The sequence below is a fragment of the Rhipicephalus microplus genome, chromosome 6, assembly GCF_043290135.1.
Source record: "Rhipicephalus microplus isolate Deutch F79 chromosome 6, USDA_Rmic, whole genome shotgun sequence".
NCBI classification, from domain to species: Eukaryota; Metazoa; Arthropoda; class Arachnida; order Ixodida; family Ixodidae; genus Rhipicephalus; species Rhipicephalus microplus.
Genome location: NC_134705.1, coordinates 204,167,567 through 204,194,580, shown reverse-complemented (window position 1 = coordinate 204,194,580; position 27,014 = coordinate 204,167,567). Strand labels below are relative to the sequence as shown.

The 27,014-nt window shown below is 48.0% G+C and overlaps 1 protein-coding gene across 3 annotated transcripts in view; it reads right to left on the bottom strand.

Moving 5' to 3' along the window:
• Reph (Regulator of eph expression) overlaps nt 1–27,014 on the bottom strand; it is a 194,153-nt gene that overhangs the window by 152,175 nt on the left and 14,964 nt on the right. For 2 of the 3 annotated variants that reach the window (XM_037418335.2, XM_075867628.1), the window contains exons 2-3: nt 17,738–17,811; nt 17,335–17,404 (exon numbers count right to left, since the gene is read on the bottom strand). In XM_037418335.2, the coding sequence (XP_037274232.2) occupies nt 17,335–17,404; nt 17,738–17,794 (127 nt within the window). In that variant the 5' untranslated portion in view covers nt 17,795–17,811. The remainder of the gene's footprint in view (nt 1–17,334; nt 17,405–17,737; nt 17,812–27,014) is intronic. The other variant, XM_037418334.2, reaches the window with a different exon arrangement.

Genomic DNA, 27,014 nt, shown 5'->3' with positions numbered 1-27,014 from the left:
AAACAGATGAACCGTGCGTATCATTCTGCGACTGATGAATACGACTAGATGTTAGTGTGAAATGAAGTCTAAACTTCACCCGATAAGAATGAGCGAAAGGTGCGTGCTGAGGCCGACTCAGCGGCTATGCCATGTTTTGTATATTTGTTTAAGATTACGGCTAGTTGATACGATACAGACTGATTGCCATAATTTGTGCGGCATATTGGCTGGAACCAGTCATCCTGACTTCTTGTGTCATATGTATAGTGACGTCTTGCTAGGCGAAACGAACTGATGAATTCGGTGTTATTAGTCCTCATGGCGAGACGGTATGTACAGGAAAGACGGAATGCGTAGACGAATTTAACTGTGAGTATATTATATGCTTCAAAATAAGGGGCAGTATGAGTAGCATACGAAACGTTGGCTATTGCACGAATTGCGCGTTTTTGGCATATACCGAGTTTTTTCAAGTTGTCAGAGCAAAACCACGCTATATGATTATCGGTCACGCAACAGTGGCAGGCGCAGGACTGATCTCCTGGGATTCTTGGAAATACACTGTACTGTTGTTGAGATTTACACGCATATTTGTTTTTTTTTTCTTTTTCACAAATTGTCTGCTTTGCTCACTACTCAATGGTGATATATTTAATAAACACGCTTACTCTCTCTCAATTGACAGGCTTGCGCCCGACAGATGTGTTATGTTCAATGCATTTGAGTTTTAAGTAGTCAGTTAAAAAGGTCTCGGTCAACCATCTGATAGTCTCCTAATTAGCTCGAACAACCGACACAACAAAAGCTCACCCAGGTTCCATCCTGGAAGAATCCTGTTTTAAATGTTGCTTGCATTATGTTCTCAAAGACAAAATAAGGTTTCCTCGAAGCTTTCACGCTCTTTCGAATGTGGATCCTCTCCTTTTATGGCTATGCATGCGAAAACACCACACGTTGATCGTAACAAATATTCACCTTTCTTCTACTGCTGATAACTGCAGCGTAATCAAAGACACTAAGCCGGCTCTGGCACAGCCATTTCCCCTCCTCAGCATGTCTCCGTAACTTCAATATCAACGCTCATTATTAACCCACCCACTAACGCCCACACGGACAGGCATAAGCTTTAGTACAACGTCACTCCTTGACGCTTCAACGTAAGCCAACTCTACTCGCTTGACGTGACCGAGGGCGGGGGCCAAAGGCTTGACGTGATGGCACTGGCTGCGCGGCAAGCACGAACCAGGCGAGACACGGCTTGGCCAAGAAAACCCTCGCCACACCGACCTTCATTGCAACAACGCGCGCTTGCCGAAAAACGCGGACACGCTGACAAATGGCGAGAGAGGGTACATACCCTCCCCTCCTTTGTTTCTTTTTTTTTCTGTATTGCGCGCCGTTTCTGAACACTTCCGTAGTTTTGGAGGGAAAACGAGGACGGAATTTCGTCCACTTCGCCACCTACTGTGGAGCAGCGAAGCTCGACCACGCAGCAGTTTAGCGCCGAAGAAAGAGAACTGAGGAGGCACGTCTTTCCAAGGACACTAAAGAGACGCAATAAATAAACGTTGACCGATAAATTACTTTTTCACAACTCTATCCTCATCAATTTCACCATGATATTGCCGCACTCACTGTATGCAGACAACGAAAACGATGTGTGCTCCGACGCTGTCGCGGAACCAGACATCGACCAAAGAAGACGTGTTGTTCGTGTTTATGCTCTTGTCGATGCTGCGACATGAAAGGGCCGTTTACTGTTGTGCTAGACAATTTAGTCCTCCGTTTACAGTGCACCGTAACGATATGTTTAATAGCATAGGCGAAAACAACCGTAAATAATTATTGTGGCGTTTCACGTGCCATAACCAGAATATGATTATGAGAGGCACCGTACTGGAGGGCTCCGAAAATTTCAACCAGCTGGAGTTCTTTAACCTGCGCCTAAACCTTAGTACATCTAAAATACGGCTGGGATTCGATCCAGCGACCTGCGGGTCAGCATCATGACCACTAGACCACCAAGGTCTGCATTGTAAAAGGCGATGTCTAAATTTCTGAATCTCTCGTCAACACGCAAGAATGTCAGCGGAACTACATGGATTCCAGGTTTGTCTTTTCTTTTTGTAACTACAGTGTGAAGGAGCTCTCTCAGAAACTTCGTATCTGAAGTATATGGCAATACTCAGAGCACACAGTAATATTTACTTTTGCCTCGTTTTTTTTTTCGATTTTGATATAGTTAGCCAGAAATTCCTCAACTGCTAATCATTTGCATTTCCGTTTTAAACATTTTCTGCCATTAAGATATATTGTACTCCTTAGTCCCACAAATGCCACAGCTAACGCATTGACTTTTTTTCTTTTCAAAGAACGAAAAAAAAAACACGCAACTCGGTTGCACTCCCGCCCCCTTTCTTAACGAAAAAGATAAATGCGGTGCCGCTTTCTCACCGCTGACAGGGCGTAAACAATGACTCCCGTAGGCGAACTTTATTTTAGGCAACGAACGGGTTCGGGTTAGTGTTGCGCGCAAATAGAAAAAGTCGGCGGGCCTTCCTTTTCACTGCGCAGCAGGGGCAGCCGCTTTTTGTGCACCAGTTCGCGACACCATGACCTAGAGCCCGACCCGAAAAGGTTCAGCGGTGAACACGAAGATAGTACGGCAGAATGCATGCTCAGAGCGCACCAACCCGACTGTTAGTTGCACGCCTGCTTTAAAGCATAACTCTTACCAAATAAAGCGGACAAGATATGTGACTAAGCGCTATACTCTTCGCAGAACAGACCAACTCAACAAACTGCTTCCCTTTTCAAAGGACCGACAAAGTTCGCAGACCTGTGGCTGAAAATTGAAATAGGACAAAAAAGTGTACGTACAGCCACGTAGCAGTTACTTTTGCGAAAAAAATGGGACATCCCAAGCAGTCCCCGAAGTGTGCTTCGTTGGGCTAGTTGTTCAAACATACAAACAGCGCAAAAATTAGATGAGACAAAGGAAGACATGCAGCTCTCAGCGCTCGTTCTGCCTGTTATTTCTTCATTCGTCTCTTCGAGCTTGCATGCGCACTTTTTAACTTTCACCATTCCAGGCAATATCGGTGAATTTGTTCATACACATTATTCGCAGCCGAATTTGATAGAGCCCATTGTCTTTCTGACTCTAGCTTTATTATCCCACACATGAACTATGAGCGCCTTTCCCGGCTAGATTGAGAATACTATTCAGGCACTGACTAGAATGGGCCTCCTGAAAAATACAGAATCTAGACACAGGTAAAGTGGTCACTAAAGAAAATCAGGCTGGCTAAGCACGGGTACATGTACACGACATGCTGAATTGATTCAACGGTGCATAGGACCAGTTATCAGCAAAAAAATAAAAGAATCCTGGGAACGCGAAGTTAAGTTGGGGGCCCGATTAACAGCGAAGCTCGGTCACTGCACGCCAATTATCCCACTCTTATCGACGACCATCTCAAGTGAATTCGAAAGAATACCTTGTCCATTTACTAAAGCAGTGAAGTGGTAGCACACTACAGAGAGAGAGAAAAAAAATCTTGATCACGTTGGAGTCTTCCGCATTTCACATAATGTAGTCTAAGTGATCTTTTTTACAACACTTGCTTCGAGATTATCGTGTTTCCTTTCAATGCCAAATTTAGTTTATATTTGTGGTAAACAAACCATCGCCCATAAAGGACACAGACACAAGAAAACACGATGCACCACACATAGGGCGCAACGCAACAAAACACACATTAAGCAAAGGTGTTTCCATCAGGTTTTCGAAATTATCAGTCCAATCATATAGGAATCTCGGTTATCACCGACAGTTGTCGCAATAAATAGTTGCTACCGCCCAATATATCCAACGGGTTACTCATTACAGCAGATGGCGCAACTGAACAGAAGTAGACTAAATGTGCAAGGTATAGTGTGCGAAAATATATATCAGTATGATAGAAAAATTTAGTAATAGGTATGGTAATATATTACTATATTTAAGGAAAAAGACGGCATATCCACGGAGTGAATGATCAGTGGGGCGAAGCGTCCGTCCGTGCATGCCTCCATGCGTCCGATCGCGTTCAAATTGCAGACGGCGTGCGGGAAACACCAACGAGACGCGAGCGAAGGACGCCGAGCGCAAGCGTCTACAACGCTCCCGCTGCTCTGTTTCGCCCATGTCCCACCAACGATCCGCCACGTACGGCGACTATCCAAGAGAGGCACTCGTTCTCCGCGCACTCAGGCAAAGCGCGCGCAGCAGCCAATCGAAGAGTAGCGGCAGAGTAACGCCATCTAGAAAATGAGACGAGAAATGGTCATCCACCTTTCTTCCTCGTCCCTAAGGGAATTCTCTCGGTTACGCGTTACGTGTGACAAGGTTAGACTAAGAGGGGCTTCACCCCTAACGGTCACTGCAATGAAAAAGCTGTCGTGCACAAATATACGGTCCAGGAGGCAAGCTTCGCCGCGGCACAATCACCGGCAGCAAGGGCGGCTGGGACAGAAGTAGGTGAGTGGCGCCGTCTAGGGGCAATGAGCGGCCGTTATTCCGCGAGTGACCTCGCAAGGCTAAAACAAATATTATTTCCTTTCGCAGCAGCTTCGTTCGTAACCATCATTGGGCTTATCGTTGTTGCAATTGTACGAAAAAGAGTGAGTGAGCCGGAGAGAGAGGCAGAGCTCGACAGAAAATGAGACAAAGTGGTCGCTTGGTGTGAAACATGCACTGCTAGATTGCAGGACACGGAAGGTTTACGGGAAGAGCGTGTTCTCCTCGAATCAGAAGTACCTCACCGTGTTTGTTTCGCTTTCGCGCAGGCACAAGCGCTCGTGTACGGACGACGCACTCGGACGGGCAGTGCACCCACTCGTCCTGCGAAAACATCGCCGCCAGCAGAGATGACGCCGAGGAGCGGCCGCTCGCTGCGAGTTTCGCAAACACTATTTCAAGAAACACGCCCGCCAGCACGCGGTAGCTAACTGCGCACTCCCTCGGCGATGACGAAGTTGCGAAGACGACTACCAAGAGTAACGAACGACTCGCTTCGCTCGAGAGAGGTCGCAATGGAAAACGACGTGTTTTTTTTTTTCGAGCCATCTTAGAACACTCACGTTCTAAGCATGCTTCTTTCAAAAGTCGCACTGCTGTCGCGTCAACGGGAACAGTGCACAGAACAAATACTGTCGCGTTTATTTTTTTTAAAAAAAGCTACCTTTTCCACGAACACTGCAGGCATGATAAAGATATCAAATCACACGTTAACTAGGCTTAACGGCTCCACTTCCCAGCGCTCAGCGATTTCCAGGTTTGTCGACTTCGGGGACTATCCAAAAGGTACTGACGCCACAATATGCCGTTGATTTGATTTGTGGGGTTTAACGTCCCAAAACCACCATATGATTATGAGAGACGCCGTAGTGGAGGGCTCCAAGTATTTCGACCACCTGGGGTTCTTTAACGTGCACCCAAATCTGAGCACACGGGCCTACAACATTTCCAACCCATCGGAAATGCAGCCGCCGCAGCCGGGATGCAATATGCCGTTAAATCCCGTAAGTTAACAACATTTAGGTAACTGCAGTATCTAGCACACCCCCAGTATCACAAAATTGGGGGAGATCATTGTACGAATCACAATCCGTGAGCGACCTGGCGGAAGAGGCAATAAACATTTTCTCTTAATCTTAGTTTTAGCACTTTCTTCATTTCGCAATGTTCATCGTTTGCGAAAGATATGAGGGTGACGCCTTGAAAATAAATCTGTTGGAAGCTGAGGCGTGCATTCATCGTTAGGTACAGCCTAGTGCATGGCCATTGTCTCTCCGGCATAGAACTTCCATCGAGAGACGATGAGGACATCAGCAGATTTGCGCGACGCCGCATCGGACAGCGCACACAAAAGCTCGCCACGTCCGGCAGGCGAAACAGACGCCGTCCCTTCCCTCTATGAAAGTCGCCCGGGGAGGGAGAGGAGCCTAAACAAAGCCGACGTGATAGACTGCGCGGCGACGACGCGGTAGATTTAACCTCCTCTCCCAGCGCCTCTCCCCCTCACGTCGTTGTTTACGCTGAAGATAACCCGAGGGCGCCCCGTAAACGAGGCTCGACCAGCAGCAGGTCGCTTAGCATCTGCTCCGGTGCGAACTGCGCACACTGGTCACTGCGCAGGTAACGCGCCCGTTGCCCCGCCGGGGAGGAAAAAACAAAAAAATGCACACGGGGGCGCCACAATGACAATCGGGACTAGTTGATCTTGCACAAGTGCGCACGTTTAAATAAGCACCTGGAAAGACAGCTTTCAAGCGCTGTGGAAGACTGCTTGCTCTGACGCCACTGAAACCGCCACGTGTTGGTGTACCGCATGGCAGACGAAAGGTTTCTGACGTCACGCGCTGATATTATGCAATTTCTGTCATTTTTATAGAAAGAGGCACATGAAAGTCCGTTCGCGTCATTATCACATTGAAGCAGCTGAAGCGCACTGCGATCAGGCCCACCATGTTGATGAACCAGCATGTGACGAAGCCATTAAGTTACGTGACATCTAATAGAAGGTGGGAGAAACCCGAGTACAGGCACTATTGGAAAAAAGTAGCTTTGTTTATTGCGATTCGCGCAGGCCGTTCTGATAAAACTAAACAAGGCTGTGCAATCTTTCTTTGACGGTAATACGAATAAGCAGCAGCATTTTTTTCCCGGCTGCATGTGGCTATTTTATAACCCAACGCTCTGCCTTTTTGGGGCCAGCATCTAGCAATCGAGTTTCGATGTACTCCGCTAATCGATGAGGCATGATCGTTTACGAAAGTCGTGTTCGCTTCAATGAACAAAAAAAAACCAGCGCTGAAATCCGTGGGCAAGAAAACGCTTCTGTTTTGTTTTCCTCCATAGAATCAAGTAGACAAAAGCGGCGTTCTTTAAGGAGCAACATATATATTAATTTAAGGAAGCTTATATTCCGCAGCGCGTGCTCACATATGATATTTCTTGTTGGATGAGGACGTATGATGTCATATGAATATTGATGATTGATTTGTGGGGTTTAACGTCCCAAAACCACCATATGATTATGAGAGACGCCGTAGTGGAGGGATCCGGAAATTTTCACCACCTGGGGTTCTTTAACGTGCACCCAAATCTGAGCACACGGGCCTACAACATTTCCGCCTCCATCGGAAATGCAGCCGCCGCAGCCGGGATTCGAACCCGCGATGTCATATGAAGCTACGCGGAACACGAAATGGCTTCCAGATCCGAGAAAAAGGAAAAAATACAGCGCAGAAGCGATGAAAAAAAAAAGCACTGCAATTTCTTTTCGGTGCACGAAGTTGGAGCACGGTGTGCCACCGCATCAATCGCTCCCCCACGCGAAGAGTGACTGATTTAGGCGAACAGCGTCGACTCGTAAATGGGGGTCACGTCAGCTTCTTTATCGCATTACCTGTCTTGTGCCGTATGCGCACACAAGGAAGGAAAGAGACAGAATCGTGAGCCTAGAAAGGAACACTAGCGAGAAAAAACGGCGCTTGTCAAGGCACACCCTCGCCATAATAAAACTAAAGGGCAAAGCCCTGTAGTAACAGAAAACAGACACGTAAGCACACATGCATGAAGGAACGGCAACGTACGAAACCGATAAATGCTGAGCATACCAGGCTCGATGCATCGACCCTTCTACGAGAGAAAACAAAGGGCATCTTCTTGAAAGCTCGCTTAGGAGAGGGCGAGATGACTCCCGCGTGATACACGCGACAAAAACAACGAAGGAGGAAGAAGGCTTCGAAGGCCAGGCTTTTCTCACCCGCATCTCGTTGATAAGGCATGTCCCGCTTTCGAATGGTTCCTCTCGGCACGACGAAGAAGCGGCTCGCATTGAGCGGCACATGCGCTTCCCACACAAAAGGACGACCACAAACGCATTTCTGGCTCCTTCGAGTAGCTGGACTAGGCCCGTTTTCCGATATCCATACCTCTCACACCCAATCCTGCACAGTGGACTGCCTGAAACGGAGTAGTTTCGGAACGAATGGTATCTCGAAGTACAAGGCGCTGGGAGGGGCGAGCACTACCACCAACACGGGCCTCAAGCGGGCTCATAAACACGCAACGAGCTGGTCACGTTCCTGTTTTACGGGGCTACGCGAGATGAGAGAACTCAACCAAAGTAAAGACGTACAAAGCAAAGCAGCTCACACGTCCAGCGCCGGGAAGGTCAAAACGAATACCCGAAGGAATTAAAATAAAAAATAAACATGGGGACACGGCCTCGAAGAGAAAAGGAGAAGCCCAGCAGCGGCCTACTACAGCTCGGCTGATGCGATATGCAACGATATATATATATATATATATATATATATATATATATATATATATATATATATATATATATATATATATATATATATATATATATATTGCAGCACGGAAAATCTGCTGCGCACGCACGCCGGGTGGTGGCGAGCGAGGTGGGCGGCGGCTGCGCTCCGCCCACCACGATGGGGAAAGGGAGGAGGACTGTTATTTCTTCGAAAAACGGCCCGGGTCCTAAACCTGTTTTCTTCCCTCCAAGGTGGCGCCAACAAGCGGGGGGAAAGCGCAAGAGGGGGTGAATAGAGTATGCCACTCTGCAGAACAAAGAAACGGCACACGCTACAACTAGCGTTCCTTCTTTTCTTGATTAGTTCTTCCTCCCTCAAAAGCACGGCTGTCTATTATGGCTGTTGCAAAATAGAGCATTGCAAACTGATAAGCCGGCTGGTCTGCAGTACGCATGCGTGCTACATCGCGGTTGGTTCACACAATGCCCCACGCTAACTTCTACATTACGCGTTGCGGGACTATCGTAGCAAGTACGGCGGAGATTGGGGCGTGGAGGCACTGAAACATATGTGGGTTTAACGTCCCAAATCCACCATATGATTATGAGACGCCGTAGTGGCGGGCTCCGAACGTTTTGACCACCTGGGGATTTTTAATATGCACCCAGTTGTTAGCACACGGGCCTACAGCATTTTCACCTCCATCGAAAATGCAGCCGCCCTAGCCGGGGGCGTACAGGCACTGTCGTGTGCGTACGACGCAAAAGCTCTATGTAAGCACGACTCATTCGATATCATCCCCGATCTATGAACGTAACTGCGAATGTAAAACAACAAAGAAACAAAAATCGTTCTACTAAGATGCATGCTTTTAAGGTGATCGGTACGAGACATTTTCTGGACATTTTCTTTTTGCCTATCGGCAAAACATTATTCCACGAATGTTTTTTTTTTTCCTCTCTCCGGTACGAACAGTACCTCCAGTGGAAATCGCCGGAATCGAAAGTGGTGTTCCTTGACCTCCGAATTCCGCCGCCGCCCACCCGTATGCAGCCTCGGGAGGCCGGCTTTCACGCCTTTCTTCAGCGGAAACATTTGTGACACCAGATGTCGTGACACCAGATGTCGCTTAGTCCTCACTTGACGTTTTCGCAACGAAGAACTACGGCGCGTGCTTCACCGATGCCAGCACGCATGTGCAGACTGCCTACCCGGAAAAGGCAGTCCGAGCCACGCATTATCCTTACGAAAATAACGCTAAAACGAATAGAACAATTGCTGCTACATTCCAAAATTGTGAATGATGATCAAAGATTGAACCCTCCATTCTCGCAACGGAGAGCTGTAAACCTAAGGCTACCCGGGACGGCGAATGCGAGTTTTAAAAAGAGGACAAAAGTGACAACCACTGCCCGTGCCCACGATAAGCAACTAGAACAGGCCTGAAAGTCATCGTTTTTTGAAAAATCTCAACAGCGCTGCTTTCCATAAACCCCTACCACCGCGAGAGCAGCCTCCCTTAAAGGGAAACGAAAGGCAACTATTAAGTCGACGTTGATTGTTGAAATAGCGGTCCAGAAACCTCCTAGTGTTAGTTAAGTGTCAAGTAAGGGCATATTTTGAAATAAAGCAACGTTTTAGTGGTTTGCATCGGGTTAGCTCACTTCAATTTATCCGCCTCAAGAAGCGGACCGACTCGCGTCACTGTTGCCGTGCACAACGTTGCCCTGCTTTACTGCGCTAGTAGCAGCAGGCCGAAACCAGCGGGAGCCACAGCAGCAACAACAGCCAGTGATCAATTTTCCACCGTTGGCTTCGAGATTAAAGACGTTTTTCTGTTTCAACCTGGCCCAGCTAGATAGATAGCACCACTTGTCCTGTGTAACCACGCAAAAATTGCATTTTTGAACCACTCGCGCCATTCCCCATAGTAACGTCCGGCGGTTCTTTTTTCCATAAATCAAACAGAAACGAACAAGCAGCATTTTATTGCGTCTCTTGATGCACAGAAGGTTGTTTATTTAATGCAGTATGATCGATTACTAGTAATTGTAGGCGATCCGTCTGATGTCGTCGGGATCATTTTGAAAATGTCCTACTGCGGCGCTTGTGTCCTTGTGCACTTACCTTAGTTTCTCGGTAAGTACGGCACTGCTGATAATATTGTCGTTTTAGATGTAGCACACAGAGCTCTCACTCTGACGTAAATTGTTATTTGACTTTAGCCTTCCTATAAGCGCGCGCGATAAACTCCGACCAAAAGAAAAGAAAACATCGAGTGCGTGTTCTTCCTGTTTATTGCTACCACAAAGGAACTCGAGAAAAAGAAGCCAGGGCCACCGTAAAAGCATCGCTAACCAAACAGACCACTCTGGAGACAAAGAAGCAGCAACGGCGCAAGCTTCTCTAAAGCATGCAAATCCAGGAAGCGTCAGCAAGGGTTGTGAAGCGCTGACTCGCCACAGCCACCACACCCCCTTTCCAACACTCAACCCGTGCTCCCCAACAGCAGAAAGGCCGTTGGCACCCAGCCAGAGAGGCGAAGCAAAAGCGAACGATGGAGCAGCAAAAGACTTGCCCGGCAAGCTTGGCGTTACGTTTCGCCTCGCAGCAAAAGTCGAGAACACACACCCAGCAGCATCGGCGAGTCGCACGGGAAAGGCCGCAACCAAAATAAAGACGGCGGAAGCAGCGCAACGGCGCGTCGCTTTTTCATCCACCACGTGTTATTTACAAGAAGCGGGTCTCCCCAGACGAGAAAGTTGACGGCTACCGCCAACGAAAAAGAAAAGCGCTACGGGACACGAGTGATGCGGATGAACTGCTTGCTGCATGTTCGGAGAAGAAAAAAAAAACATCACAAAGCGGCTCTCGGGATTGCCCAAACACCGACCGGGTCTCGAGTAGCTGCTGCTCCAGCTACAAGCGCTCCCGGTCCCGCTGAAAACTTTCCTTCGCTCGAACATCAAGAGCATCTCTTCCGGACGTGGCTTTCTCCTTTTCGTTCGCCGAGGTCTCCGTCACACACATCAAGCAAAATTAATGGCGCCGACAACTTATTGCCGGGTGTTGTACGCGCTACAGCAACCAGTTGCAACATCTTTCACCCTCTCTCCTTTCCTTGAAACTAATTTCCCTGCGCGGCACGAACGTGCAGCGGAAGCACAGCGCAAGAGGACGCGTTCGCGGGTTTTCGAGGGAGAGAAGGCCGCGAAGGGGGCTTGCACGCTCGGCCGAAAGTGCGTCGGCGTCACGAGTGAGGCAACCGAGCATGCGTGCATCACGAGACAGCAAAGGTCTGAACGCGCACAGCCACTGGTAATAACAATGTAATTGTTGTTGGCGTTTTAGGTCACGAAATCACGATATGCTTATGAGAGAAGTCGCGAGAGGACGGATCCGGACCATCCTGGATTCTTTAAGGCACACAAAAAGTACACGGGCGCCTAGTATTCCTCCTCCGTCTAGATACGGCTGTCGGACAGTATGCCACCACGGCGAGTCACGTGAATGTTTAAGGAAATACCTGAACTAATCACAAGCATACGGCCATCGGTCTAGCGCATACGACTCTTCGTGAAACGGAGACGCTCAAAAAAAGCGCTGCACGATGGGCTGCGTCATTACCCCCAAAACGTCCGCAATCGTGAATGCTTGAGTGACGACAAGAAAAAAAAAAGTTTTCGATTTCTGGCACTATTGTCGCAATAGAACTTAAAATTTGCGAGGTCAGGTCTTCGGTACTCTGGCTATATTTTTTTTTCGATAATGAATTATGTAAGCGATGCAAAAGACAAGTAGGCGAGGAAACTTTCTCTAAAATTCCCGTTGTGTTCATTTTTCTAGTTTATGCGGGCCAGAACTTTTTTGCTGTTACTATTAGCATGGCGTATGTACGGGCAAGCAACTACTGCGTGTAAAACATTTTCTTCTCATCAGTGTGCCTTCAAAAAGACATCGACGCTTGCGACTACCTACCACCGCCGCCGCCGACGCCGTTCGGAAACTCGAAAAACCGACAATAAACATTAAGCTCGCCTTTCCATTTAGAAGACCTCCGCCGCGGGCTAGGTAGGAGAAGACGGGAACGAAAATGACTCACCAAGGAAGACGGAAACGCGACGTCTCAAACGCAAGACGGTTTTCGAAGAGAAAGTGGAACCTGCACGGTTGCAACGCTATCCGAGGAAAGACAGATATAACGAAGGAGGAGCTGCAAGAAGTGAAGCAGGAAAATAAAGGCACCGGAAGAAAGCAATGGTTCGTCCGACAGAAAAGGCACGGACAGTACTACGAAGAATAAAAAAGGAAAGACGCCGAATAAAAGAAGGTCATTGCCGGCTTCGTCGTTTGGCGTTGTGTCTGTGTTTGTAGCCAGCGAAGAAGCTAGGCCTGTGGCGACAACTGCGCACAGTCCTACGCAGTCTCTGTCTCGCCACTGATCAGCCCGGCGTGACACGGTCACTTACGGGTGGAACCGTCACCCCCGGAAGCTTTTCAGGCCTGCGCGTCACGTGACGTGACGTCGACGACGTCACATCGCGCCGGCCGGCCGGCCGCCCTTCGCTGGGTGGCTGCGCCAGCCGCGAGCGCCCTTCACGCCTACCGACTCGGGCGAGGTTCCTTGACACCATGTCCGCACGATTTATCACGGTATCCATTGATTGTATGGTTTAACGCGCCGACGCAACGCAGGCGATGAAGCGCGCCGTAGTGGAGAGCTCAGGATCAAGTTTTACTACCTGGGAATCTTTATTGTGTGCCGAAATCTCGTACACACGGGCGTTTTTGCTTTTCGCCTCCATCAGAAATGCGGCCGCCGCAGCCGGGTATCGAAACTGCGCCCTAGTGCTCAGCAGCGCTACGCCTTAGCCACTGAGCCACCGTTGCGGGGGAACTTATCAAGGTATCAAGAAATAATGAATATCGTGAATGGAATAATGCGTATTTATTTATCACAGCCAGACGCCGTCTGTACAAATATCACAGTGCACATTGTTCTCGGTCCAGGCAGACGACAGGCAACACAAGATGTTGCCCTTAATGCTGAAAATATGCCAAAAGTACAAAACACAATATCTTGCCACATAAAACTCAGAAAACAAAACAGATTGTAACAGCAAAAACATCCCCGAGCTTTGGAACAGAAAAAGCACACTTTCATTTAAATTGTAGGTTAGAGGAAAACATACCATTCGTTTATCATAGTAGCAGTAGCAACACAAGGTATCAGGTTCAAACACTTGCCAAAAAATACAATACAAAAGAACACTGGTGACTAAATTGTGGTCCACAGCATGATAAATGACAGAAAGAAAAGTAATTGTACTGCCACAGGTAGGTGCATGTCCTAGGGAAAAAATCAAACAAAAATCTAAGAAAAAAACAAATCACAGTGCACAACATGTCTGTACACAGAGTGCACAAGGAAAGTGTACACAGCTTAGGTACCAAAACGGACTGTACAACTGCTACAGTGGGCACCGAGGCAGTTCGAGTTAAAAAAAAAGAAAAAAGTACAGCACCTTTAAAAGCTAACAACTTGTAAAGAGATACAAAACTGGAAACAAGGCTCAAACAAGGGAATGTATTGCTTGAGCCAGGTGGCAATAAGTGCAGCGCTCCTCAGACAGCATCGACAGGTTGTTCAAAATTTCCAACAAGGAACTTACTTTTTGAACTGAGTCTGGTACAACAGCGCTACCAAGGTTCTTGATTGGTGAACCTTGATAGCAGGCAAAGACTTCAAGGTTTGCAAACACGGTCAATGACGCATTCAAACAAGGTTCACGATAGTCGATAATGTTCAAAAACATGGAGCACTCTTCTTTATGAATCACAGTCCACTTTGGAGACACTGACTCCCCTTGCAGGCGAGCCCTTAGTTCTTCGAGGGACGAAAACCGGTCTCGTTTTTGCTCCGCTTCATATGACGCCAGCGACTTTTCTACAGCACGGGCGAGTTGGGAGGCTTCTTGTCGGCTCCTCTTGGCGTCAGGGGTTTCTCTCGTGCTCTGATCTCGTACTGATAGGTAGGACGGACAGCCGGAAAATACCGTTGGGACAGATCCAGGACGCAACCGTGGTACTGGGAGTGCAACTTCAATAACTCTCCCTGTCCTTGGATCCGTCTACGATGTCGTCTTCTCAATGCATGAAGCGTCGAAATGATTCGCGCACACCTGCAAAAACGTTTCAAGAACGTCTGAGACGCCACTTCTCAAAAGAAAAAAAATGCGCTCCCGTTTGCATGACCGCGTTTACAGTCCGTGTAGCTAAAACAAAGTCTACCTACGTTTCGCAAGCATCTAAATAAAAGCGCTGCGCTAAGCGGTACAAGCAACATGAAAGGAAACACGGGAGCGTGATGTCACCGCACTCCACGAAGCGCTTCCACCGAGAGCTTGCAAGAATGGACGACACCACGGCACTGTTAGTGAACAAAGCGCAGCTGACCATCCTTGCTGCGAACGCTGCTGGCGTCAGCGCTTCGCGAGGCCCGGCGGCCACAAGCTCAAGTATTTCCCATCATAGGTGATTTCTACCCGAACAAGCAACGACAAGCTAAGAACAGGAGCATCTCAAATTCTTACCTTAGTGCACGAAGTCGGCACGAAGTCCTTCCTAGGAATGGCGCGTAGCCATTGTTTGAGAGCGTCGGCGTCTTTAGGGAAGGAAAACACTTGTATCTTCTTTCCTGTTTTGTAGTTGCCGGTGCATCCGGGTACACAACACTTATTCGGCATTGTCGCATCACTCCAGCATCACGCACGGAAACGAAATTGCCGCAAAACAACAACGGAAAGCAACAAACGTGAAACACCGTCAACACCACGCCGCCGAACCGTCACCACCGCCGCCCGTGCTGCGCTCGCTGCCGCTGCGGCTTCCCCGAGAGTCGGCCGGCCGGAAATGACGTCAAATTGCTGGGCGCAGGCCTGAAAAGATTTTCCGGGGGTGACGGTGGAACACGCTTCTTATAAAAGGCAGCGCCACCGCAGTTCCGCCGGAGGCTTATGAAACCCAAGTTCTGTGCTCACAGCGTCAGCATGCTTGCTGCGCTGCTGCTACCCAGTTAAAGCTGGGGATGCGTCCTTCTCTCGACACGGCATCTCCCATCTGGTGACGTAATCCGAACACGAAACCTTCTGGATCCCTGGTAGCAGCTAACGTCGGAACCGCTGTCAACCAGAAAACGCTGCTTAGTTATTTGGTCAGTGACAAATATGCGACGGCCTCCAGGTAGGCAGCAAGATGGTCGACATTGTCGGTCTCTGTTCCCAAAGCGTCGATGGTAGGAAAAACAACCGTTCTCGGCGAATGGTGGCTTAAACGCGTCGTAAGGTGTTGGTGTAGTTGCATGTATATGAGCTCGTTGATGCGGCGCACAAGCTCCGTGGTGTTTGGCGCAGTGGTCTGGACGGAGAGTGACGGCTGTAGCAAAGATATCGGCAAGCTGGTCGCGAGGTATCTGTGCCTGCAGGAACGAATCTTGGTCTCCCAAGTAACCGGCGAGAGCACGCATGTAGCGAAGCAACTGCGAAGGCGTGCGCTCGTTGAGTTCTACTGACTGAAGTTGTCGTACCTTTCCGTCGTCCGAGAGTGACAGCCGACGTTCAGGTAAGGTTTAGCGGGTGGTGAGTTGATGAGGACGTCCCTGACCTCGTTGGCGTGGCGGGCGTAGAGGTGGGCAACGACATTGTCGTAGCGTGTTCGGTCTTGTGTGATGCGTGTGAGGGAGAGTTGGGCTTCGACATGGGCAGACCATACTTCGGGCGAGTCCACCCAGAATGGCGGAAAGTAGATAACGCCTTTCAGATGCCATTTGCTGAGTTCAGTGTAGCCGGCAGGCACGGGCGAAGTTGAGGAGTCGTCACCAGGGTACTGCTGCATGAAATATCGTGCGTTGGTGCGGCCGTTCCTGAAGCGATTGCCATTGCTTCTGGATGATTCCGTGCTCGGTACGCAGCTGCTTCTGTAATTGTTCAAGCCGTTGCTGTAGGGCCTCTTGCTCATCCATGGCGTTGCATTGCATTCGGATTATGGGTCACCAGATGTGAGATGCGGGGTCGATGAAGGACGGATCCCAACATAAAACCTAATGATTGTTTCTCAAACCTCTCGAGCACAGCGGTGGCATGCTTGCCCCGTTTATAAACGATTATTCGGTTTTATGTTGAAATCCGTCCTTCATCAACTCCGCACCCCACAGATTGATTGATATGTGGGGTTTAACGTCCCAAAACCGCCATATGATTATGAGAGACGCCGTAGTGGAGGGCTCCGGAAATTTCGACCACCTGGTGTTCTTTAACGTGCACCCAAATCTGCATCCCACAGATCGATCACTTATTTATTCCGAGTCTTGATTGATTGATATGTGGGGTTTAACGTCCCAAAACCACTATATGATTATGAGAGACGCCGTAGTGGAGGGCTCCGGAAATTTGGACCACCTGGGGTTCTTTAACGTGCACCCAAATCTGAGCACACGGGCCTACAACATTTCCGCCTCCATCGGAAATGCAGCCGCCGCAGCCGGGATTTGAACCCGCGCCCTGCGGGTCAGCAGCCGAGTACCTTAGCCACTAGACCACCGCGGCGGGGCATTCATTCCGAGTCTCAGCGTGGAATTTGTCCAAAGCCCTTCACTACGGGGTATCATCACTTCAGTCGCATCGGGACGTCAAACCCCAGTAAATCAACCAAATCAATCACCTTACACTTTTTTTCGAGTTCCGCCTGTTCGTGGGCTGTGCTTTCGCTGCATTTTAAGCATTAACAAACACAAGTTATTTATTTAATTATTTGGAATGAAAAGGCCGTTAGAACAAACGGTAAGTAACGCATTCTGCAAGCCCTATTGTGTAAAATTAGTCCAGCCCGATGCGGTAATCGGCCGAACTTCACTTGTAATGCAGGACGAACTCTCCACGCGGAGATCATACCGGGCGCACATTGACGCGATACTGATAATAACGACAAGACAGTCCCAAACGCCTGCACATGCCGTCCACTTACATTTTTGCAGTTCCTCAATTTCTGCACTCTCGTCGTCCGACTCGGTTCCAGAATCGTGATCGTCATCAGTCTGAAAAAGAAGAAAAAAAAAGAGAGACTACGTTTAAGATGATGACAATGATGCATTGTGTCTGTTGGCACAAAGTCCACGCACGGTGGGGAAAAAAACCTGGGAAAGAAACAAGCAGACACCAACGAAGGAGCCGGGTGAATATCAACGATGCTGCACGCAACACACAACGCCAAAAGTCAACGAATCCTAGACCACGCGCACCCAGAGGCAAAGTCAACAGAAAGAGAAGGCGAAAAGGTTAGTTATGCTCATTTGAAAAACAATAAAGAAAGAAATGGCCACACGGTTACTTCTATGACAAAAAGGGGGCATCAAAGAGCGATTTTATACCTTCTTCAGGGTCTCTGTCATGACTAATCTCAAGTTACGGAGCGGCAGCAGCTTCATTGCTGTTGGTTCGGGTGCTGTGAAGACATGCAAAGAAAAAAAAACACAAAGAAACATGAAATCAAACTGCCACCATTTAAACAGAAAGCATGCACAGCCACACACTCGCATTCACGTCATTTCGAACCCCTTAAAACTGCAAAATTCATATAAGCGTCCTATACCACGACTACGTTGTGCAACGCATTCCCTTATCTATAAGGGCGGTTTTTATCTTCTACGCATACCTGTCTTTTCCCGAAGCAGCCGCAAGTTACATCGTGCATTTGTGGTAGGACACCTGTTTTCCAGGCGAACGGCCCGGGTTCGATTATCAATAGGACCGAAATTTTTATTCTTCATTTTCTTTGCTCCTTTTTCGATTTTTCGCTCACAACCAACCTCGCCAACGCCAACGGCGGAATTTCTGCGACACGAGCTCCCTAACGTTATCGCGTTAAAATCAATTGTTCCGCACATCTGAGGCAGAACATCAGCACGTCAATATACTGTGGCGTGTTTCTTTATAGCATAATAAAATTTATACATAAGTAATTCTAAGGAACGTAGCGTTTATCCCTATAAGCTGGCAATGCAACGCTATGCACAAAAAAACGGGTGTTTCCTGCGCTTCGCCAAGACGATACGGCGGTGAGACCTGCCCGCTGCGCCCGTCGAGGCACTGCCTCCAGAATCTCATTCACCAAATTTCTCGCGCAGAATAGCAAATGAATATTTTCTTCACTCTCCAGACGGAAGACTATCGTCATTCGACGCCATTCATAGTGAAACATGCAGATACAGGGACAATTTTTTTTATACCAAGTGATTTTTTTTCTATTTCGTACGATAGTGGTTACAGGCACCGGCGGCGGCGGCAAACTAGAGCGCCGCACGTGAACCATGGTTATAATCTCATAACAGCTTTCGCTGTAAAATAAATCTGCACGAACGAAGAAGGTCACCACCCCAGACGCTGCATGCTAATGGTTTCCGCGAAGATCAAGTGGCAGACATCTTTCATGCCAACACGCGAAGTAATGAAGTATTACATAAGAGCATAAAAAACCTGCGAGAGAACACAGTGCTCAGCAAAGCGACGTGCAAAGCATTATGTAAGGGTCACCCGCTTTTTTTTTTTACCCGTAGCAGCAGGTAAATTCATCCCGCAATAAAATGCATCGGGCAAGGAGAAAGTGACAATCTGATTTCCTTCGTAGAAAAATTGTACGCTTACGAAACCTCCCGGAGTTATACCTCCGACCACTGTATTAAGTTGTGCCTGAACAAACCTTGAGGATGTGGCCGCCTGCTTTCGCAAAACGCCTGATAATTCTACTGTGTCCATATAGATACCTATACACTGAGGTCTGACGGCAGTAAGTTCAGTTCACAAGTGTCATATGAACAGTTTTGTTTTCAAGCACTTTCAAAGTGCTCTATACAGTGACTTCGACATAGTTTCTATGTAGAAACTCGACAACATTCGTGATTCCAGTGTGTATGCTGAACAGTGGTTTAACTGACTAAAGTTTTCTGGACTGAATCCGGTCAGATACAACTTCTAGCTCTCTCTCTCTCTCTCATCTGGCTATCACGCTTTCGCCATTACCCCAGCATTTGTAGCAAACCCGTTAACCTCACTGATTTTTGCCTGCCTGTCTCATTCCTACACAGTCCTCAATCAACCACTGCAGGTGCTCACATACTCACGAACCACTAAGAACATTCGTAGATGATAACTTAGGATATAGGCAGGAACATGATCTGCCATCTGAAAGAACACGCACATGTTGCCTATCTATCAAAAGACTGCCTTCGTATCCGCACAATCGAAGTCCAAGCAGGCAGGTGTGGTATCAACTTCATTTGGTATGAATACTCGGATATGAACAAAAATCTGCTATCTCCTAGCAGCTCAGCATTGTGCCCAATCCTAGACAGCAACAAAAATAAAGAAAAGCAACGTATAGCATAGATCTACACATCTCTACTTTTACATTTCTACTAAACATTTATAGTTCCCATATGTAGCGGAGTAGTCAACAAAAGACAAAATATACGTCGAAATTACTGCTTAACAATTATTTAGTACACGGTCTGTTGTTTCATTGGCGAAGTGGAAACAGAGCGAGGTTGCAACACGAGGCATTCCATAAAGTTCCCAAAAAGCAGTAAAGAATCGCGACACGATGCTTCTACAAAGCACAGCTTCACCTCTGCAAATAAGCTAGAACTTCAGGAGAAGATGAACGCTTGAAGCGATCAAATAAGCAATAAGCAGGTTTCCGGTGTATGCTACTAGCATACAATATTAACTTTGAGCGAATGGTACTGGTGAAGGTGTAAAGCAATGGTGCATCTACGAAACACATTCCAAGTTGCATATTTCCATTGCCCTCTACAGGTGATGATCCCTGCCAGACTATATACGAAACATGTTTCTGTGAACAAGAATTGACCTTATATACTTGCGCATGCGCTCATCCAAAAGCACGGAGGTTGTGCTCACTAACATACGGTCGAGCAGTTGTGGAGAAGAAATGATGCAACGGTCAGGACACCGCTTCACGTCAAAGAGGCCACGTGCGCAGTGCTTTCGCATTAGTGAAAAAAAAAAGAAAAACGCAAGTCACAGCGAAAGCGAGAAGAGCGGCCTTTCAGAGCCTTTTCTAAACACTCTCCGGGTAACTGCTACAATCACAATGCTGGGTACACACCACGACATTAATAATCATAGCTTTTGAGTAGTAGGCCAGCATTTACTATGCTATCCTTTGTCATTCTTTGGAGAAGCGTTATATCTGCTGCACACTTGTTAGGAATTTCGTGCAATTTTTTATGCAGTGGCTGATGATGAAGAATTATGTCTGTGTGGGTAGGCACCATAGTTAATAGGTAATCGAGAACAAGTTTTCTAATGGGTTGGAGCATTGGACCATTTGTGTTTCTTATTTACTGCGTTTTGTTATATTTCTTTCAATACTGGTTACAGACACCGGCGGCAGACAACTACGGCGCCGCGCATAACCCGTGTTCTGATCTCATAACAGCTTTCGCTGTAAAACGACACCACAGAAACGACGAGCGAATCTCTGCTCACTGCAGCGAATGCATAATTTAACGGGGCACTTACAAACAATATAAGGTATACGGTTGCGTCGGAACTACACAGTGCTCGGCATCGTGGATTGCTGTTGCGAAAAAATAATTTTACGCACGCGGTTCCATTTCTCCCTCTCTCGCTCTCATTTCGCGCCACCGAGACAATTCCACGCCGTCAGCAACGCCGCCGGGCTAGCGGCACAGTCGTTAAGTTTACGAGCCGACTGCCCATTGCGTAGAGAGGACACAAAATACGTGTACGGAAGAAGCATGGCGGTTAACTGTTCATCAGACCATTTGTTCCTTTCTTTTGTTTTCTGCACGAACGAGAATACAACTTAGTTATTCCTTCATATTTATGACCGTAACACGGAGTTCCACATATTATCAGTCAATCAATTTCGTTTGCATTCAAGCCGGGATAATGCAGATGGAAGGACTGCAGCATGAAAGCAACTCTCCCAGACATTGTTTCTTAATTTTATTAAAATGTTGCTCGAACAAATATAAAGATGATGAGAGGTGGCGCTTCAAGAAGACTTGGTTTATTTAGTCAACGTTAAATTGGTTAGAGCCCGCCGTTTATCATGACCTGATAAAGGTCAGGCTCTCATCGAAGCGCAGACCGAATAAACGATGACGTTTTGAAGCGCCACTTCTCATATGATAACCAAAGGCTGTACCGGCCGGTCTGTAGGACGAGAGCAAAGAAACACAAATGAAGCTCCACAGCAGAAGTTACTTGGCCGAGAAAAGTATTATTCCTTCAGAAGTACAGGCAAGTCATGCACAAGGCACCCATCGCATTCCCAACTTGCGATTGCGCATTCCCAGCTTCGTCAGCGGAAGACGCAAGCTCCCAGGTGCATATGTACACAGAGACGAAGAAGAAAAAAATTAATATGAAATAAAAACAAACAGGGTGCCAGGCGGAAGAAAAGGACGCCTATCATAGATCGTTAACCGTAGTCGGCGGACAGTGAAAACTGCGGACCGACAACCATGAAAAGCCAAGAGACAACAGGCTAGCACTCGGAGCTCCAGGAAGAAGCAAAAAAGAGCCGGGCTTTCCAAGGTCTCGCACCGAGCAACGCCGCTCTTGTTTCTTTTTCCCCGGCTTTCGCGACTGTGAAGCAATCCGGTAATGACGGCGCGAAGAGAAGGCGTCACTTGCGCAACGAGCGCCAAAGAGCCCAGGGAGAAGAAGGAATGGAGGAAAGGGGGCCTGGCGACTAACCCACTTCCTGCCTTTGTAGCACCGGACGCTTTAAACACTGAGAGCAAGTGCAAAAGAACACTCAGCGTTACGGTAGCTCGTTCCGCTTGAGATGGCTGTATTACGCTAATGTGTAGCACTAAATTCTTAAAACTTACGCCGAACGAAATAACGATGTTTTACACAGTGGAGGCGAAACCGGCATCTGTTTTCTTTTGAGAGGCTTCTTTCGTGAATTCGGCCTGAGGGTTCTCCGAGTCAGTTGGGAGGGGCGAGAGAGCTGCGGCGTTGCGGGCGCATCGCTTGTTGTGGACCACCTTCCAAGCAGGCATCATTGTACGTGTCTTCCTCCGCCGTGTTTGGAACGTCGTTGAAAGCGGTGAAATCTTCGTCCATACCTTCCCCAAGTTGATGATGCGCAGTGATAGGAAGACTAGTAGCGTTGGGGTCCGGCGATCCCCGACAGCACCTGCTTTGTCGGTGTCAGTGGGCGTCTCCTCGGCGTCACTGAGTAATCGTAGCCGTCGTTCGCTCGCAGTCGCTAGCAGGAACAGTGCATAGTAGCTATGATAATCCGAGACGCTGCTTGCGTTGAAGGTCGTGGTGGCTGTCGCCAAGAGCGCGAGATGGAACGCTGTCCACTGCAAGCGAGCGGCGTGCATCCGCCTAGGCAGTACCGACACCGGCTCCGTTAGGCTTGACGGGGGCGTTCGCCACATCGGGATTCTGAAGGCATGTGAATCAGCTAGAAATAGACTCGTATGAATTGAATGGGCCAGCGTTAGGACGAATACACGCACAAAAAAGTCAACGAAGATTTTATTGAAGAAACGTCACCTATATACCTAGCTAGCGTCATCCAACTCATTGTCATCAAAGGTGCCCCGTGAACGACGTCAGGCCAATATCAGCTCGGAAACAGCCCCGTGGAAAACATGAGCAACAGAGATTTAGAAGAGATAGAAGCAATACGAAGTGGCACTATGCTATGCACGTTAGCAAGAGAACATCTAGTTCTTTTGATGAAATGTCTAGATGTTTGACTAATGCATTTCTCTTTTAATCGGCTGATGTGAAAAGCTTCTATTATTGCTTTTGTCTTTTTATTAGGATGGCGTGAAAAAATGACGGTGTCAACAGTATGTGGATTTCATCCACACGGTTAGCGATGGTTGGCTAGATGATAACTAGTAGGATAAGTGGAGGAGAGCGAGAGTAAATGTTCTTGCAGTCTTTTATAGACGCACCTCTCACTTTGTCCCACATACACTTTACCGCATGACAAAGGTATCCTATACGCAATACATTTCATGCAAGTTATGAAGTTGTGGACGTGGTTGGTTGTGCATCCAACTTTTACAGATCAACTTGCTTCATTTATGATTAGTGTCAAATCGTTCCAATCTTCTGGTTGGCGGAAAACACCAAATCAACCTTGTACCGATTGGAAACATTCTTGAGACCATGGGAAAAGCGATGCAGGTGCGGTACAACAGTGAAATTGCTGGCGCAGGTTTTGCGCTCATTACAGGATCCCGCGTTTTTGGCCTTAACCCATTTTATGAGCTTATTGCATGCAGTCATGATCGCAGCGTTGTTATAACCAGCCGTCTTCACCCTAAGAAGCTGGATGTTGAAGTTGTCTAGAACCTGATGATGGGGCTGTTTTCGAGCTGATATTGCCCTGACGTTGTTCACGTGGCATTTTTGATAACAATGTGTTGGATGACGCTGGGTATATAGGTGGCGTTTTTGAAATAAAAATTTAGTTGTGAGTGCAGCGCTTGTGGTGTCTTTTCTCGTTCGTGTATTCGTCCTAACGCTGCCCCATTCAATTTATTATGAACGCTCACCAACTAGCCCACCTTTCCGTTATTCAGAAATGAACTCGCAGTGTCCGCAGAGGCACTCGGGAGCTCCGGTAACTCGGTGTGTCCAACTGTGCAGGCGAATCGGATGCCACACTTGACTATCGGGAGCCCGTGTGAAACACGTCCACACACTGTGGCGGCGGACACCGAAGGGAACCGAACAGCTTGATCGATGAACGTCCACTTATGCTGCGTCCACTTTCGCGTAAGCAAGAGGGGCAATCACGACACAAGCACTTTTAGGTGCGAAAGAGCATCGAGAGTAACAGGTGGCTTAATTGACAACTGCATCACCTGAATGTTAGCACAGATGTGCCACTCCATTCTATTATGCGGAATAGCTGTCCGTATATGAGCACTACGGTTGACGAAAACCCATCTTTCAAGCTTCCCCATCAATTTGTGCGTTTTTGCTTTCTGTTTGGATTGCCTGTACAGTAAGACGCTATAGGAGACCAGTGCTGGATAGGTGGCGCGCCGAAAAAGAGCACCTGGCGGAGAGTCGCGACACAACCAAGGAGGTTCTATACTTTATCTTCTGGAGTGGAGGTGCGCCCCGATAAGTGGCGCCGGTCACCGCCATATTGGAAAAGGAAAGACTCGGAAGCAGACGACTAAGTTCGCTTCGTAGCTCCGCCTTCGCAGTAGCCTTTGGAGACTGTGACATTCGTTCGGTAAAGCAGTTAAAGATTTCACAAGGCCATGGTGACTTCGTGCGTCGCTTATGGCTGCGCTAATCACATCAAGAAGACGCCTGTTCTTTCGCGAATGCGGTTAAATTAAAAATAATGTGAAAGGTGCGCATGCGTGTAATACATGCATATAGCTGTAAAGAAAATAACTTGAAGCGTTAAATGCTCGCTGACAGGACATTGTTCGTGAGTTTTAAGTTTATGGACGAAGCACTTGCGGTCTATGGCTGCACGTATCAAACATTGAAACGAGTAGGGGACGTCTGAAAGCCCTTTGAATTCCAAGTTTTCTGGTGTTGTCTTACAAGGCAAGACAGACGGCGTGCATGCACATTTTTTTGGCGAGTGAATATCGAATTTGGTGCATGTTTATCGAGGAATGCGCAAACGTAGAGAACAATTTTATGTCGTGATTATCCGTGTTACAGGTTTCCGACAGACAGTGCGCTGCGTTCTACCTGAGAACGTGCTGTTCGAAGAAATAGTTGGAGGGCTACGGATGGTGACCACCTCTGTTCTATTCACTTAGAAGAATGCTGCTTCGACAGAACGGGGCAGACAACCAGACTGCGGCCTGGCAGTGCGCCTTCAATTTTTCCTGCTTTCCGGGCGCATCTGCAAAAACCTGTTAGTTTTTACCTCCTTGACGTAGCTTCCATAGAATGTAGTCACAAAAATAAGCAATTGCGTCTAAAATAAGATGAGACACCTTTGAAATCAGTTCTATCTTGCCGACGAAACCGAAACGAAAACGCCGATAGACGAAGTCGCCAAAATGAGTGTGTGGCTTTATATCGAACATCGAGCTACCTCGTTTCTAGGCTTTGAAGGCTGCGCTTGCCATGACAACATACGTCGCCAATGGAAGTTGATAAATATTATGCATAGCTAACGCCGCTCCGATCGTTCCTATAAACGATTCGTTTGGAGTACGTCTCCTGGAGTTTGTCGGTTGCACGCGACATCGGTGCTTCGGTTTTGGTTCCGCCTGTAAATTGGTTAGAATTCGATAACTCTAGAAAAATTACTGGTGACTCCCAGTTTACTTAATTACCTCTCTTTTCTAACTCTAGCTTTATTTATTTCAACTTCCTTATATATATTCTCTGGCAATTTACCGACACACACGCAAGCACATATATGAAAGAGGCAAGCAAATGTCGTGTTCCCCTTGATCTGGAGTATCTGCAGGCACATTTCTTAAAACACCCAATATGTACTAACACCATTTGTACCGCAATAGTGCGCCAGCAAGCTCGATATGCGAAGCATCCCTCGACAACAGATTGATCCGAAAGCATGCAGCTGACAATAATTTGTTTCATAAGCAATAAGAGGTGTTGGTGTAATTCGTTGGTGCAACCTAAAAGTGGTTTCCACATTATTTTTTTCCCCACCATGGAACTTCAAACCGACGCGCGCACAGCGCGTATTCCATTGCGGTCTGTGGCGGTTCCGCTCTGTTTTTCCTCTAGCAATATGGCCGCCAGCGGCTTCACTTGCTCCCGTTGGCGACGGCCGGGACAGCCACTCCAGAGGTTTTATAGAACCTCCTTGGAAACAACTCATCCGCTCACGCCCAGACAACCGGCCGCTCGCTGGATTCTGTGCCGACCGATTGTGCCCTCGCGATCTCCGACGACAGCGCAGCTCTGGCCGACTGGGTTGGTCCTACGCCACCACCTGCCACCGGTGCCCGACGACGACGACGACGACGACAGCGTAGCTCTGGCCGACTGAATTAGCCCTACGCCATCTCCTGTCGCCGACAAGAGCTCTCGCCAGCGGTGCCCCGTCCTCGGACTCCTGCAACCATGTCCATCTTTCCTGTCTTCTCATTACTTCCGTCATTCGCTGTTCCAGCGCCTCGCTCTCTCCTTCCGCTCTCTCTATACCTTTTAATCCTACCCCCCCCCCCCCGTCGTGAGCTACTGTTGTGGTGTCCTCCCCCAGAGAGACAGCTACGGGGCTCACTTTTCTTTTAATTTAAAATCACTCCCCCCCCCCCCCCCCGCAGTGTACCGCGGTGCGTCGCTGCTGTGCTTCATTTCGGAAAAAAGAAAAGCCATTGCGCTAGTTATACTGCACTACGGTTTAGTAAAAACTTGGTAGGAAGACTACTCTCACATGAAAAGCACTAAAAAACCGAGAGAAGCCCTCCAAAGCAAACTGCGTCTATGCATGTGGCAAAAAAGGGACAGTGCTGTGCCGTGATGGCGACTCCATCGTCCTCATTTTCTGGTTGCGTTCTGGGATTTGTGTTAAGCTAGTGCAGGCTCATATGCCCCCATTAATAGGTCTGCGCTGCGACGATTATCACGCTGCCCACATCTGCAGTGCAAACAAAAACAGAGAAA